At 35.6% G+C, this 18182-nt stretch overlaps 1 protein-coding gene across 1 annotated transcript in view; it reads right to left on the bottom strand.

Annotated features, from left to right (window-relative positions):
- The window catches only part of LOC123556713 (F-box/WD repeat-containing protein 7-like), a 56608-nt gene that overhangs the window by 35356 nt on the left and 3070 nt on the right, over window positions 1-18182 (bottom strand). Inside the window, exons 2-3 of the mRNA XM_045347633.2 lie at window positions 12089-12219; window positions 1956-2071 (exon numbers count right to left, since the gene is read on the bottom strand). Coding sequence (XP_045203568.2) covers window positions 1956-2071; window positions 12089-12193 — 221 coding nt within the window. The 5' untranslated portion in view covers window positions 12194-12219. The remainder of the gene's footprint in view (window positions 1-1955; window positions 2072-12088; window positions 12220-18182) is intronic.

Raw genomic sequence — 18182 nt, 5'->3', positions numbered from 1 at the left:
CCCAACAGCATTTTCAATAAAAGTTTGTAAATTTCATATCTGGTGTATAATGCCACTAATTATTTTATCATAATTCATTATAAAACAGGCCTCCTAGCAGGCCTGAACAAAAATAAAGGTTTTTATAAAGGCTCCAATCTATGGAAATAAAGGCCTTTTAGTGTAAAATATTAAAAAATAAAGAGTAAATAAAGGCTATTTTTGTCGGAATTCTCGTTGAAAACACATAATATATATAGGTATTTACTAAAAACATCTACATGTATGTGGTCTGGTGAACACAACAGCATTCTGAGAAACTCAAGATGAAAGATACACAAGCAGTATCCTAATAACAACACTTAAAAGGGGGGAAGAAATACAGTAGTATAACCATTACTTGCTTTAAACTGGCACAGCAAGCAGTCTGAACAAAAATATAGGTTTTGAGTGAAAATTACAGGCTATTTGGCCATTTTAAAGGTTTTTTCAGAAGATTTAAAGGTTTTACAGGTTTGCTCTGAAATTAAAGGTTTTTAAAGGTTTTAAAGGTTTCACTAGGAGGCCTGATAAAATCATAATTTTATTATAGTAATGATACCAAGAGAGCCAGACTGTCACAAAATACGCCAATCAGATGAAAACTGTTCGACTAAGAGAGTGGACAAGGCTAAATTCGCAGTTTTCCCAGTTAAACAAGGGCCATAATCCAAGAATGCCTGGGGTGATTTAGGTGGTTATCGAACTTGGTCGAGCTATTATGACCACAAACATTGTCAGCAAGTTTGGTGAAGATAGGTTTGCTCTGAAATTAAAGGTTTTTAAAGGTTTTAAAGGTTTCACTAGGAGGCCTGATAAAATCATAATTTTATTATAGTAATGATAACAAGAGAGCCAGACTGTCACAAAATACGCCAATCAGATGAAAACTGTTTGACTTAAGAGAGCAGACAAGACTAAATTCACAGTTTTTCCAGTAATTCAAGGGCCATAATCCAAGAGTGGTTAGGGCGTTTGGGTGGTTATTGAACTTGGCCGAGATATTATGCCCACAAACATGGTCAGCAAGTTTGGTGAAGATCGGATGAAAACTGTTCGACTTTAGAGAGCGGACATGCTTTTGGACGCCGCCCGCCCACTGCCCAACTGTAAAGGGTGTTCACATAATACGCCCCGCTCTTTCAGAGTCAGGCGTTTAAAAAGTAACATGCAAAACTCCAACGAAGTTTCAGTCAAATAATACCATTTTTTGTCAAATAAGGGCCATAATTTGTATAAATTTCAATCAAAAAGCCTATAACTTGGGTATGTAAGTAAGTTTGATAAGAAGAATGCCATCTGTCAAGTTGCAGCTGTAACTGAGATACGCCTTGATAATTGGCTGCTTTTTTAAATAATTATATGCAAAAGTAAATTTAAAATCAAGTTTTAGTAAGATAATTCAAAATGTATTTGAGCTGAAGTTATGGTTCATGTGCATTCTATTCTAGCTCAGTAATTCCCTAATCTTCTTTTAAAAATATTGTTGTTTTATCTTTTATATTAATCGGGAAAATCGGCAGAGAGGAAAAAATGAAAACAAGGAAAACTAAGAATAACGGATGCAAGAGTTATACTTATTGCACATTGCACTCCCTTCACTGCAGACTTAAACTATATTCCAAGTTTGAAGTCTATCGATGGTTTTTATGTTACACTCCAGACAACTAAAGCAGGAAGGACTGACAGACAGGTAGAATGGACAGTTCAATTAATATATCTGCTGCCCTTCTGGCATGAAAAAATTGACATAAATCTGCAGGCATGAACCTGGAATAGTTCAATAGAACAGCCAGTAGCTACATGTACTATAATCTGACAATATAAACACTACAATGTGCAAAAATTTTACATTTCTCTTTAGCAAGAGCATAATTTTTTTAAACAAAACTGAAAATAACTATTTTGCTGTTCTGTCTTGAGAGTATAATGCTTACCTGCTTGCCCTGCCAGTAACCTTGCAGCAAAGTTGTCGTCTATTTAGGTCAAGGACACTGCGACCTACACTAGGTACAGCACAGAGGTCACTCACACTCTGGAAACCGCCAACAGTCTGAAAAATTCAGTCATATTTTAAAACCGTGTGATAAAAAATGTGCAGCCAGACTTAACCACAGTTGATATTACGTCAACGAGGTATATGTCATACTCCACATCCTAACTGAATTTTGTCCTTGATGTTCTATGAACAAGGAATGATCAACATTAATATGCCATAAAATTGTGTAATGAAAAGAAAACAACAATAATTCTTACTCAAGTGCCCTAACCTGTTTACAATATTTCAGAAAATATCATCAAAATACACTGCATACGTATTAGATATCAAGATATATGAGATGCAAATGAATTGTCACCAAGATGTAAAATATGTTAAACAAAACAAAATGTAAATGAAACTGCGACAACATAACTTAAGTTTTAACCACAGAAAGCCATCAGATGCGTGTCCAAAGGACACAGGTGCACCCCCACCTCTTCCCACTCCTGTCACTGTATATCGTGTCATGACTCGATTAAAGTAACAATTTTTAAAAGAAAATTGCAACACAAAACTTATAAGAACTTTTTTTGTATTTTTCAGAAAGTGAAGGATCATAACTCTGGCCTAGCTAAGTGAAATCCCTAAGAGAACACCAGGTGCACAACTTCACATACTGTAAAACAATCGTCTAATGTTTAGTTATTCTAGGTAAAGTACATTTTGAAATACATGGGACATTTGGCTAAGATAAGGGCCATCAAATGTTACACTACTTACAAATAAAAATGACACTGAAAAGCTCATGATAAGTTACAGGTGCAGATGCTCATCTGATTTTTTTGTCTCTGTAAAATAGAAATACTGTCCTACCCATGATTTTCTAGGTCCAAAAGAGGCGATAATTCTTACAAAAAGCAATGTAGAGTTACAGCACTTGTTGTGCAGAGTCAGCTTTTAATGGCAAATAACTGCTCCAAGTTTTAAGGCAATAGCTTTGACAGTTAAGAAGAAAAGTTGACCTAAACGCAAAACTTTACCAAGAAATCTGATATTTTCCAATTCCAAAAGGGGCCTTAATTCTTGCAAAAAGCAGGATGGAGTTATGTTTTTTGCTGTACAGAATCAGCTTTTGATGGTGAACAAGTGTTGCAAGTTTCAAAGCAATAGCTTTTAATAGTTTAGGAGGAAAGTTGACCTAAAGGCTAAACATAAAACTTTCCCAAGAAATCTGATATTTTCTAAGTCCAAAAGGGGCCATAATTCTTGCAAAAAGCAGGATGGAGTTATGTTTCTTGCTGTACAGAGTCAGCTATTGATGTTGAACAAGTTGTGCAAGTTTTAAAGCAATAGCTTTGATATTTTAGAAAAAAAGCTGACCTAAACATAAAACTTAACCAAGAAATCGTCGACACAGACGCCGACAACGATCAAGTGATGATAATCACTAATCTTTTTTTCTCTCAAAAATCAGATGAGCTAAAAATGACACTGAAAAACTCAAATATTTCACTTCCTACACATAAAACTTAAATGTTACACTTTCTACAACATGACTTGTCACAATCTGAAGAAATAAATACATAGCTGGCAATGTTACATATTAAACTGCAAATCAAATTTCAATATACAGATAAAAAAAAAGAGAATACAAACCAACAGACATACACCTGTACCTACATGTATAATACAAACCAACAGACATACACCTGTACCTATCACAAAGGTAGCATACACTTCCAAAATGAAACAAATGAACAACTCAATGTCTGTAACAACAGAAATTATTTAAAAGAAAAAAAATCACTATAAAATTAAAATTAGGTGAACAAATTTCCAAGTGTCTTACATACTGTCATCAGGTTTTATGACAGTTTGCTTTGCAGCAGTGATACTATTACCAACTGAGGATTTGTGTGTTATATTGGAAATAACTTGAAGAACTGTATGGATTGACCATTTTCCTGAACACAAGACGACCATATGCCAGAAAAATCAGACAAATTCCATGTCTGTCAGAAAACTTTTATACCGTCAACTCCTAAAATAGTGGCACATATTACAACAGAATTTTCACTTACAGACACAGATTAAATAGACATGGGTCAGTGAACAGTGCATAAATTTGTTACAGGACTCTGTGTTTCTGACACCAACAAAAACATTTGGGGCACCAAATTGCACTGCTATTCTTAAACACTATCCAGTTGCTATTTACAGTTTATTAACAGTATCAGTACTTTTAGATGACAGTTTCTATGCAGTCTAACACTGGTTGTTCTCCTTGTACAGTGTGAAAACATTTTATATTAATAACAAGAGAGCCATAACAGACCTACAGACAGGCACCTGACCTTGACCTTTTCACCTTAAATATATGTCAAAACACACTGTAACAATAAATGCAACAATTTTGTTTACTGACCAAGTTTTGCGAGTATTAAAAAAACCCAGGCAAGACGAATGTTTAAAGAACCCATTATAAATATAGGAGGAAAAGTGACCACTCCCTCTAATGGCTCTTTTAACGAATCAGAATAACAATCCTGGTAGAGGGTAACACAAGGACTATTTCTGTGAAATTATTTTAAAATCAGGCTGGCAGTTTCATACAAGAAGATTTTTTTTAAGTTTCTACTATATACATGTAGGGAAAAGTTACAAAATGTACCATGTCCTCTGGCAGCTATAATTTGATCAATCTCGGGAAATCATTTAAAAATCACGCCTGCAGTTTCACTAAAAAAGACTTTTAAAGTTTCCACTATATACATGATATAGGGAAAGTGACCACACCCTCTAGTGGCCATGTTTTTAAATGAATTGGAATAATTTGAACAATCTTGGAAGAAAGTCACGTAAGGACCCTTTGTGAAAAATTATTCTAAATCAGGACAGCAGTTATACACAAGACGATTTTTAAAATTTTCACTATATACATATAGGGAAAAGTAACCACGGCCCCTGGCGGCCATGTTTTTTGATGAATCAGAATAATTTGAACAATCTTTGTAGAAGGTCAAACAAGGCCAATTTGTGTGATACTATTTCAAAATCAAGCTTGCAGTTTCATACAAAAAGATTTTTTAAGATTCTACAATAAACATATAGGGAAAAGTGATCATGCCCTCTGGGTGCCATGTTTTTTGACGAATCATTATAATTTGAACAGTCTTACATAAGGACCATTAATTGTGAGAAATTATTTCAAAATCAGAACAGCCTTTTAGTAGGAGATGTCATTAGAAGATTCTATTTTTAGCTCTGGCAGCCCCCATGTGCAACCAAGCAGCACTGTTTAAAGAACTTTGGTATAGGACCACCCAAGGTACATCCAGGCCATGTTTCATCAAGACATTGTTGACGACGAATGGATGCACACACGCACAACGGACATAACATGATCATAATGGCTCACCATGAGCAATTCGTGAACTAGAATTATAACATAAATATATGAAACAGAAAACAGATAATTTTTGACACAATATTATTCCCCCTATTACATGAAACTGGAGATAGCAATAACTTGAAACAATATCAGGTGAATAATGAAAAGCCAATATTAAATTGATCATGGATAGCAATTCAAGTTTATATGAGAATTTCTTCCTCTAAGCCTGTTGAACCAAGAAACTACTTCAAAGGAAATTAAAGGTGCTATCAACAGTGATTAATATCCCCAAATGCCACTTTGATACTGGGAAAGAAAATGTTTAGACCATGATCTTTGACCTGCAAGTGTGACCCTGACTTTGACCTAGTAATCTAGGTTGTACACTCCGTAAGTCATCTTGACTATTTATTTTGTTGGATTTAACATCACACCAACACAATGATAGGTCATATGCAACGTTGGGCGGTTAAAACCAAGTAAAAACCGCCCTGGTCAATACTCCCTGAAGTGGTCAATACTGGTCGATTGGTCAATATTGGTCAATTAGTCAATACAGACTGTTAAGATATTTTGCAGAGTTTATGAACAATTAAATAAGGACTGTTTAAGAGCATTTGAGGCTGGATTAAAGTGAATGCAGGCATTATTATTTAGTTAAAGCAATCTTATCAATACTCTCAAATTGGTCAGAAGTGTTTGACTGGTCAATACTGCTTGACACAGTCATTGAACATTTTCTGCTGGATTAGATTACAAAGATATATTATTTTTCTACAAAAATGTTACAATAAGTGGAACAAGAGCTGTCTGTAAGACAGCGCATTCTACTTCTCAGTGCATGACTATGAATTAGAGCTTTGCCAGTATAAACTTTATAAAACTTTAACCAAAAAAATCCTAAGTTAAAAAGGGACATCACTCTGTGAAAATTCAAACCAGTGTTATGGGGATTGTTTCTCATGGTGTAGACTTTGATAGTAAATAACTTTTTTAAAGGGTAAGGAAAGCCTGACAATAAGTAAATTTTATATGAACGTGAAATTGATCATGAAAATGGCGCTATATAAATCTGGTATAATAATAATAATAATTCTTTATTTAGCAAATAACCTTTTAAATAGATTAATTTCATATGTTTCTTGAGTGTTACAGATGTAAAACATGGTAATTTTTTTCATTATAGCTTGAAAAGGTAGAAAAATTGTTTTACAGAAATAAGTAAATACAGTTGAAATATGTATCAAGAAATTTAACAAGAGCTGTCACTAATGGTGACAAATGCCCCCGCAGCACCCTGACCTTTGACCTGGTGACCCCAAAGTCAGTAGGGGTGGTGTACTCGATAAGTACTATCAGCATGTGAAGTTTGAAGGTCCTGGGTGAAGTGGTTCGCGAGTAAAGTGCCTTCATGCAAAAAGTTAACGTTGGCCCCTGTGACCTTTTACCTGGTGACCCAAAGTCAGTAGGGTTGGTGTACTCAGAAAGTACTATCAGCATGTGAAGTTTGAAGGTCATGGGTGCAGTGGTTCGCTAGTAAAGTGCCTTCAAGCAAAAAGTTAACATTGGCCCCTGTGACCTTGACCTTTGACCTGGTGACCCCAAAGTCAGTAGGGGTGGTGTACCTAATAAGTACTATCAGCAAGTGAAGTTTGAAGGTCCTGGGTGCAGTGGTTCGTGAGTAAGTGCCTTCATGCAAAAAGTTAACGTTGTGACAAACAAATGAACTAACGAACGAACGAACTAACGAATGGACGGACAGTTGAAAACTAATATGCCTCCCTTTGGGGGCATAATAAATCCGCCATTTTGTTTTTTGTTGCAATGGAAACAAAATGGTTGCCAATTTGCTCATAACATTCTCATTTTTAAGCCTATTTTGAAAATTCTTTTACTCCTTTAAATGATTCAAGAAATTCTAGCAGATGGAATTAACGTATGAACAACATTGCCTTTCCCTTTAAGTTTCAAGTCAAAAGCTTTAATAGTAACAGAGATATTTGACTTTATCAAAAACTTTAACCAAAAAGTCTAAGCTAAAAGGGGGCATAATTCTGTCAAAATTTAAATCAAGAGTTATGGGAATTGTTTCTCCTGGTGTAGACTTTGATAGTAAATAAGTATTTTAAGTTTCAAGTCAATAGCTTTGATAGTAACAGAGATATTTGTCTTTATCAAAAACTTTAACCAATGGCGACATCGATGCCTGGGCAAGTGCAATAGGTCTACTTTTTCTTCAAAAAATCGAGCTAAAAACTGCTAATTAAACTGAACTTAATTTGTAGAAAGTATTTCATAAACTGTAGCAGTAAGTGTTTGATTCACAAAAGATCAATCTAATTATGTTTACTGCTATAAATAATTTAATGAAAAATTGCTGCGAACACCTGGACCCTTTCATGGGAGTGGTTTAATTGTGTTTTGATAGCAATTGTCACATTGCCTAATTTGACACCATGTCAGGTATGTTGCTGCCCTGTTTCTCTAGTCACTAGTTAGCTGTTATGATCAATAACCCCACAGTATTATTCTCAATGCTTGAACATGGTAACTTTATTTTAAATAATAAGTAATGCAATCAAAGTATTCAACTGACCAGTATTGACCACTATATGTATTGACCAGGGATATTGAGTAGGACCAAAATTTGAATTGACCAGTACTGTCCATTTCAATGCATGTAATTTATAGTAATAAAATTTTTAATTAATTTTTAAAAAAAGTTAAAAATTATTCCCAGTGGTTAAGAAGATAAAAGCACTGAAAAAACTATTATTGACCAGTCTAAGTATATTGTCCAAAACTGAGCCTGACCAGGACACACTGCCAAGGTCAAAAATTGAATTGACCAGTACTGACCACTATACTTTTTAATGAACAAAATTTTATAATATTCAAACTGCTTGATTATTTTTACATTACTATTACAGTCAGTGCTAACCTGTATATATGGAAAATTATGTAAAAGTGTTGAATAAACCAGTACTAACCACCCAAGAGTGACCATAGTACTGAATCGACCAGTACTGACCGGTTTTAACCAGTATTTACGGCCAACATCGGTCGTATGGTGACTTTCCACATTTGATGGTGGAGGAAGACCCCAGGTGCCCCTCCATGCATTATTTCATCACGTGCAAATTTTAGAACCACTGACCTTCCATAAGCCAGCTGGATGGCTTCATCACAAGAAGAATTCGAGGCTCGAACCCACATCGATGAGAGGCAAGTGATTTGAAGTCAGCAACCTTAACCAATCAGCCACAGAGGCCACCTAGGTTAACAACTGACGCTAGTTATATGAAAATCTAGCAGTTTCAAAGATATGGAGCAGACACAAACTTAACTACCAGGTTTTTCACTTTTGACCTCTAAGTGTAACCTTGACCTTTGAGTTTGACCAAATTACATGGACTCTGCTATCTGCAAGTCAACTCAATGAGATGCTAATTTCATGAAATTCTCTCAAATGGTTTAGAAGACACAGTGGACAAGAAATTAAGCTACTTAATCTTGACAATGACCTTAATGTGTAACGAACAACTGATTCTAGTTTTATGGAAATCTTTCAAGTTATTTAGACAATATGGAAAGAACAGAAATCTAAGCTATTTGACCTTTGACCTTTAAGTGACGTTGACAATGGACCTAGAGACATGCGTTGTTGGCTCTGCACATAAACCTGATGAGGTAAATATAACATGCTATTTTATTAAATTCTTCCCTGTGGTTAAGAATGTAAGCCGAAGTACAGTATGATGACTGGGCCAAAGTGATTTTTACCTATTAAGTGGGAACCATTTTCATTGTCAATATCACTGCGGCCTTGTCCTTTAACCTACTAACCCTAAAACAATAGGAGTCGTCTTAAAACCAGAGGCAATCATCCTATGAAGTTGATGACTGCAGGACGAAGTGTTCTCTAGTATAGGTGGGAAATCTTATTTTAAGACCAAGGTCACTGTGAACTTGACCTACTGACCCCAAAACAATAGGTTTAAGCTACTGACCATAGACAATCATTCTATAAAGTATGATGACTGTAGGCTAAAGTTTTCTTCAGATATTATAGATCAGAAACTTGATTTTTAGATCTAAACCTATCACCTTTTGATCCCACAGGCACAACCTTATGACTTTAGAGCAAAGTGTTCTTAAGATACATGTACATGTATAGATGTATAGACAAAAAACCCATTTAAAACAAGAGGACCATGATGGTCCTGAATCGATCACCTCTTCCCACATGACCCAGTTTTGAGTATGACGTCATTTTTTCTATTATTTGACATAGTGAGCTAGTTTTTGAGCTCATGTGACCCAGTTTTGAACTTGACCTAGATATTATCAAGATAAAAATTCTGACCAATTTTCATGAAGATCCATTGAAAAATATGGTCTCTAGAGAGGTCACAAGGTTTTTCTATTATTTGACCTATTGACCTAGTTTTCGAAGGTACGCGACCCTGTTTTGAACTTTATCTAGATATCATCAAGGTGAACATTCTCACTAATTTTCATGAAGATCTCATGAAAAATATGGCCTCTAGAGAGGTCACAAGGTTTTTCTATTTTTATACCTACTGGCCTAGTTTTTGACCGCATGTGACCCAGTTTCGAAACTGACCTAGATATCATCAAGGTGAACATTCAGATCAATTTTCATGAAGATCCATTGAAAAATATGGCCTCTAGAGAGGTCAAAAGATTTTAATAATTTTAGATCTACTGACCTAGTTTTTGACCGCAGTTGACCCAGTTTCAAACTTGATCTAGATATCATCAAGATGAACATTCAGACCAACTTTCATACAGATCCCATGAAAAGTATGGCCTCTAGAGAGGTCACAAGGTTTTTTTATTATTTGACCTACTGACCTAGTTTTTTAGGGCACGTAACCCAGTTTCAAAATTGACCTAGATATCATCAAGGTGAACATTCTGACCAATTTTCATGGAGATCCATTCAAGGGTATGGCCTCTAGAGAGGTCACAAGGTTTTTCTATTTCAAGACCTACTGACCTAGTTTTTGATCGCAGTTGACCCAGTTTCAAACTTGACCTATATATCATCAAGATGAACATTCAGACCAACTTTCATACAGATCCCATGAAAAATATGGCCTCTAGAGAGGTCACAACGTTTTTTCATTATTTGACCTACTGACCTACTTTTTGACGGCACGTGACCCACTTTCGAACTTGACCTAGATATCATCAAGATGAACATTCTGACCAATTTTCATGGAGATCCATTCACAAGTATGGCCTCTAGAGAGGTCACAAGGTTTTTCTACTTTTAGACCTACTGACCTAGTTTTTGATCGCACATGACCCTGTTTCGAACTTGACCTAGATATCATCAAGATGAACATTCAGACCAACTTTCATACAGATCCCATGAAAAATATGGCCTTTAGAGAGGTCACAAGGTTTTTATATTATTTGACCTACTGACCTAGTTTTTGAAGGCACGTGACCCACTTTCGAACTTGACCTAGATATCATCAAGATGAACATTCAGACAAACTTTCATACAGATCCCATGAAAAATATGGCCTCTAGAGAGGTCACAAGGTTTTTCTATTATTTGACCTACTGACCTAGTTTTTGACGGCACGTGACCCACTTTCAAACTTGACCTAGATATCATCAAGGTGAACATTCTGACCAATTTTCATGAAGATCTCATGAAATATATGGCCTTTAGAGAGGTCACAAGGTTTTTCTATTTTTAGACCTACTGACCTAGTTTTTGACCGCACGTGACCCAGTTTCAAACTTGGCCAAGATATCATCAAGATGAACATTCAGACCAACTTTCATACAGATCCCATGAAAAATATGGCCTTTAGAGAGGTCACAAGGTTTTTCTATTATTTGACCTACTGACCTAGTTTTTGACGGCACGTGACCCAGTTTCAAACTTGACCTAGATATCATCAAGGTGAACATTCTGACCAATTTTCATGAAGATCTTGTGAAATATATGGCCTCTAGAGAGGTCACAAGGTTTTTCTATTTTTAGACCTACTGACGTAGTTTTTGATGGCACGTGACCCAGTTTCGAACTTGACCTAGATATCATCAAGGTGAACATTCTGACCAATTTTCATGAAGATCTTGTGAAATATATGGCCTCTAGAGAGGTCACAAGGTTTTTCTATTTTTAGACCTACTGACCTAGTTTTTGAAGGCACGTGACCCAGTTTCGAACTTGACCTAGATATCATCAAGATGAACATTCTGACCAACTTTCATAAAGATCCCACAAAAAATGTGACCTCTAGAGTGGTCACAAGCAAAAGTTTACGGACGCACGGACGACGGACGCTGCGTGATCACAAAAGCTCACCTTGTCACTATGTGACAGGTGAGCTAAAAAATGAGGGGTCACCCCTATTATATATGACACTACATACAATTTTTATTAAGATCCATCAAGCTTTTCATATGTTTATCACAGGTGTCTCTATTTTTAGCTCAAGTGGCCCCCCAAAGGGACCAACTGCACCAGAGACTTCAAAAACTGAACTTTGTGTCATTCCTAGAAAATTTCTGTCACTGAAAAAAGGATGAATTAATTCTGAAATAGGCTTTCAGATCTGATCTGTACAAATATCGAAGTTCAATGAAGGTGCATGAACAAGAAAAAAAAACAGCACAATTTCATTTCAGACTCAAATTAAACTCACTTTTCTATGTTTAACAATAGCCTCTGCCTTGCCCCGTCCAACACCAATCAGCTGTTCAAAGTCATCAACAGTAGCTGCATTGATATCTAGTCTGTCACTGGCCATTCTGCTGCACAATCAGCATTTTTACACTGAAAAAGATAGAGGACACTTCAGCTGCATACATTACAAAGTCATGTATTTTTACACTAAAAGCTGTTCCCTTCAGTTGTACTAAGTTTCATGCATTTTACACTAAAAACTACCAGGGCGCAAATGTTATGCACTTTTACACTAGAAACTACAAACAAACTGCTCAGCCGCACATATTTTATACATTTTTATGTGAAAAAAACATAGAGGATACAGGTTATCATATGAAGTAAAATATTCATCATTAAAAAAAACAACAACATGAATGCAGCATGGTTTCTAATGAGGAAGCTTTCACTTCAACTTAACAGCATCTATCCAACTTAGTGTTTAACTACTTTTTTTCAATGCCTAGATCTATATAGTTCAGCCTCTTAATAACTCACAATAGTGTTCCAAAAGTGCCATTCAATCATCAATGTACTGTCCTACTGTCAACTACTGCAGAGGTAAAGGCAATATTGCGATAACATTATGAATGAGCACAACAACATGATGATAGTTATACGTTATTATCCAGGGCTGGAGGCTCTTAAGGCAATATTGGCCTACTAGACCAAGTATTAGCCCGAGACAATAATTGTACATTAGATCATGCTTGTAAGGGCTTCTTCACTGTCTCAGACAGTCTGGATGGTGTCAGTACCATCACCAAATGATCTTGGAGGTAAAGTTTGGAACAGTTATTGTACTTCACCCAATTCAAGTAAGAGCCATTCTGGCCACTTCTGATCATCGATTCTATGACAATGTGTTCGAAGCTCTCCGAAGACAAAACATTTGCCCAGCCAGCACTGACTAAACCTTTCTCAGAAGCCATCAAATAGACCAATACGCCAAAACTAACTAAAATTTTGCCTATTATCCCTCAAATACTCGTAGTCTGGTAGCAACTGAATATCACAATTTGTGACTGGGGCTTAAGTGTTTATCAATCAAACTAAACACAAAAATGTTACATTCTCCCCTTAGGCATTCCAAACAAGATTTAGCATCAGTCACACTACACTTAAAATCGAAAAACAGGTTACATCATGGCACTGTACCAAAGGCTACAGAGCTAAAATAATTTCAATCTGTGTTTAGCAGTAAATCATATCACCACTAACTTTTGCCTCCTACTGCAAGATGAAACATCAGGCCATCTTAATTTATGCTCAGACTTCTGGAAAGTCATCAGTCTGACGGACATGACTGGAAAATTTTGACAAGGTCCGTCATTTCTTAATCCGTATGCAGTTCGACTGACCAGATTTATCGTACCCTGAGAACCGCAACATCTTAGACAACACATCAAAATGGTGTCACTAACATATTTTCCGGGGCAGAACCGGGAAAGTAACCTAAATTAACGCCCGACAGTCGTAGTGAAAAGAAAAAAAATGTACGAAAATAAGAGGGTTCACCGAACATTTAACGAGAAATGGGACTAAAAATTGCACTGGGCTCGAATATGATGGAGAAAAGCAACATATGCGGTACACTGACATTTTTTCGGTCCGGCTGATTTTTAGGCATTGCTGGACCAAATGTCCGGCCATTTTTTTTAACTTTCCTGAAGTCTGATGCTATGGATGTGTGTATGTATGTGTATTCAACACTCATTTCGACATTTCAAAAAACCCTCAGTGGTGAACTGAATTTCGCTTTAAGGTTACATTTGAGCGAAGTCTGAAGCTCCAAAGCGACTATTTCGCCAAAGTCGCCCCCTCGCGAGACCCCTGATACAGGAGTCCTGTCTCAACATGTTGATATTATTGACTGAATTTTCTTATAAAGTAATACGCAGTGCTATTAGTATTACAATAATATTAACCAAAAGTTGTTTTATTAATATTAATATCATTATTACATTCTTAATCTAAGTTAAATTTCCTGATCAGAGCTTGCTTGCATTGGCGAGTTAAAGTCTGGATAGGATAAATGGACCTCGCTGTATAAGCATGGCATGGCAAACCAACATCCGTAGTTTATTTGGAGAGTGACCAAGTAGTGGAGATGACAAAAATACAGTGAAAGATAAAAGTCTGCTGTGAAAAGAAAATTTAAGCATAACGAATATGATTAATTAAAATGGAAATGTAGTGTACACAACAGAATATTATTTGTCTAAGTACTGTATGTTATGTTTGAAATTTGTTTGTTGTATATAATACTTCTTTCATAGAAGTGACAGTATTAAAAATGTCATTAAGATAGTTGTAATTTTATTAGGGCGAGTGACTATTCACTAAGGGCGAGTAGATTTTACTGGCTACTAGTCCTGCAGGACGAGTGGTTAGTCTGGCTACCAACTAGATAATATATTTTTTTAGAATAAAATAATTCTGTAATATATTCTGACTTCATCAGTCTTGGTTCTACCTGTTTTGAGAAGAAAAGGGACATAATTATACAAGATTTGAATAGCTTCAAGAGTTATCTCCTGTGAACAAAACATAGGGTCTGAACCACTGGCACCAGATCAGAAAGAAAATGCCTCCGTACGTGTTATACCCTACCCCTAGGTATTCTATAGGAACCATGGTCATGAACGGGAAAGTGCACTAACCCATTTCAATCGTACATTTCTCAACTTAAACGCGCAGTTCGGTGAATGGGTACCTAGTATATTGAACAAGCGATAATTTATCTTCCATCGTGTACCAGTCACATTGTCTCAATATTCCATATTGCTAAGATTATCAACATATTTTATGCTTTCGCCAACGTTACAGAAAAAACTTGCTTGAACTTCCCTAATGAACATCCGGTCTAGAGTCACGGCAGTGCGCACATGTTTGGCGAAACGTAAACAAACAAAAACAGATTAAAAAAAAATCACAATTTTACACTAAAACTCGAAATGATGAATGAAATTCATCAAGTATATGATCTTTAATTTGAAATCGTAGATTGGCCTGCATCATTCTGTTCTGTATATTTTATTCATTTTGCACATTTTGCTGCATTTTCACATTTTCGCGAACACGTGTAGCAAAATGACGATTGACATACATTTTCACAACAGCCAATCAGAACGGTTTTGTAATCTAGAACGGAACTTCACCAGGGAAGTTCAAGCAAGTTTTTTGTGTAATGTTGAAATTACTATAAACTATGCGTTGTTTTCTAAGATAAGATGTATTGAAAAAATGTGACCGTCACACAATGGAAGATAAATTACTACTTGTTTGATATCCATAGTACACATTTACCACACTGTGTGTTTTAGGTATGAAATGTGCGATTGAAACGGGTTAGTATATTTTCCCGTTCACGACCATGGTTCTTATAGAATACCTAGGGGTAGGGTATAACATGTACGGAGGCATTTTCTTTCTGATCTGGTGCCAGTGGTCTGAACACAGACTAGGCGAGTGGTGTGAAATTTATTTTTACACCCCTGCTGATTTTTTTCTTAATAAACTTCTTTATTTGTAATCCCTACTCAATTAAAATGAATGGCTAGCGGCACCTTTAATCTACCGCCAAACACATGCGAATCATAAACATCTGTATACAACCCTAAATTAACCTGTGCTTATAACATCTAGCATTTATAAGTGTGAATAATAAACAGAAAAAAGTACTGGAAGAAAATTTTGAAATGAACCGTAAAACTCTTGGTTATAAAAACAGTAAGAAAGACAGTCAGAATGTTGTTCTTTCAACAGATAGTGAAATTTGTCATGATTCTTCTAAAGTTTGTAGTTATTTTAATAATTTTTTTACTGGCATTGCCTCAGTTTTAGTTCAAAAACTACCGAAAGCAAAGCACAAGTTCAATGTTGAATCTGAGTTTTTGTCAAGATTTTATAAAGAAAAGAACCCTGATACAGGGAACTTTACTTGAAACATGTTTCAGAAGATTTGTGTTAAAGAGTTGTTTGCGTTGAATCAAGTTAAAATTCACCAGGATTAATGTGAATACGTGGCGAGTTTAAGAGAAATGACACTTTGATGTTTATGAAATTCCATATATTCATCGTAAACATTCTATCTCGTATTAGTTCCTTCTATTTAACACAGCTTGATTCAAAACATTTGCCAGAAAGTTATAGGAGCATGGATGAGTATTACAGACGTCATGTATTGTTTCCGGCTTTCAGTACGCTCGGTAAACTTTTGACGTTAATCCGGGTATCAGATTTGATAATTTTCACTGAGTGGCCAGTGAGTTTATCAGGATATAATTCACCGTTATATTTCGATAAACCACCGAAAAACATAAAATAATTTGTTTTTAAAGAATTGCTTGCTTTGAATGCAAGTAAAAGTACAGGATTTGATTTCATACCTGCTAGGTTTTTAAGAGATGACGCTGATGGTTTGAAATTCCCAATCACTTCTATTGTAAACATGTCTATCTCCGAAGGAGTAGTTCCTTCTGATTTTAAACAAGCTAGAGTCAAACCTTTACACAAGAAAGGTAGTACATTGGACGTAGGTAATTACAGACCTGTCAGTATCTTAAGTATTGTTTCAAAAGTTTTAGAAAAGGCTGTCTACACTCAATCGGAATCTTTTTTGACAAAGCACAATATCATCTATGATTATCAGTCAGGTTTTAGAAAGTCTTATTCTACGGATAGTTGTTTGATTCATCTGTTAGATACTATTAAGAAGAATAACTCAAAAAATCATTATACAGGAATGATAATGTTAGACCTTCAGAAAGCTTTCGATACAGTAAATCATGATATCCTGTTTAGAAAATTAGAACTGATGGGCGTTAGGTCAATTCCATTGTTTAAGTCCTATCTATCAGGTAGAAGCCAGGTTGTTAGTCTAGGAAAAACAATGTCAAATGCTAATCCGGTAACCTGTGGTGTCCCTCAAGGCAGCATATTAGGGCCCCTCCTGTTCCTGTGCTATGTTAATGACATGATTACTAGCATAGATAAAGACTGCAGACTTAATTTATATGCTGATGACAGCACAATTTTGTTTAGTCATAAAAATCCAGATTTTATTTCTGTCAAACTTGGTCAAGTACTGGAAAGTTGCTCAGACTGGCTAATAGACAATAAGTTATCCCTTCACCTAGGTAAAACAGAATACATTCTCTTTGGCCCAAAGCGCAAGCTAAGTAAGCTTGGATCAGGGTCTGTAAATTGCAATGGTCATAGTATAAATAGTTCTAGTCAGGTAAAATACCTTGGTTTATCAATAGACATTTTTTTATCAGGTGACTCAACTGTAAACAATATTATAACTAAAGTCAATGGAAAACTTAAGTTCTTATATAGACAAAAATAGATGTCTGGATTTTAACACAAGGAAACTTTTATGCTCTGCACTTTTACAATGTCATTTTGATTATTCTTGTTCGTCCTGGTATGAAGGTCTGAATAAACGTTTAAAACACAAATTACAGGTAATGCAAAACAAAATTATTAGATTCATAAAGGGTTACTCTCCTTGGGATTCTGTTACTTGGCAAGATTATGTGCATCTAAATATGTTAATTGTAGAAAATAGAGTGAAGCAACTACGACTCAATCATATACATAGAGTGTGTTTTATGGCACTTGTCCATCATACTTGAGTGATAATTTTGTTTAAAGTTCCAGATCCACTCAGAAGAATTTTATGTTACCTAGTATTAATAATAACACTAGTAAACAGACATTTTGTTATACTGGATGTAAGGAATGGAATTTTCTTCCTGAAAACATAAAAAATGTTAAAAATATTAAAACTTTCAAATGGTTAGTTAAGAAATTTCTTTTGGATAAGCAAACTTCAGAAAGTAAAAGTGATTTTGTACATTACTGATTCTATATGTGATAAGTGTTTTTTGTCTGTTTGTTTTTGGGTTTAACGCCGTTTTTCGACAGTATTTCAGTCATGTAACGGCGGGCAGTTAACCTAACCAGTGTTCCTGGATTCTGCATAGTGTTTCCTGCAGGCCTTTTTAACATGGCGCAGCGCCATGCCCCGTTTGAAGTGCCGTCAAGGTGCCCTTCAAGCTGCCCGT

This window comes from Mercenaria mercenaria, chromosome 5 (assembly GCF_021730395.1).
Source record: "Mercenaria mercenaria strain notata chromosome 5, MADL_Memer_1, whole genome shotgun sequence".
Lineage (NCBI taxonomy): Eukaryota > Metazoa > Mollusca > Bivalvia > Venerida > Veneridae > Mercenaria > Mercenaria mercenaria.
Note: the sequence above shows the minus strand (reverse complement) of the source record. Positions and strands in the feature narration are given on the sequence as shown.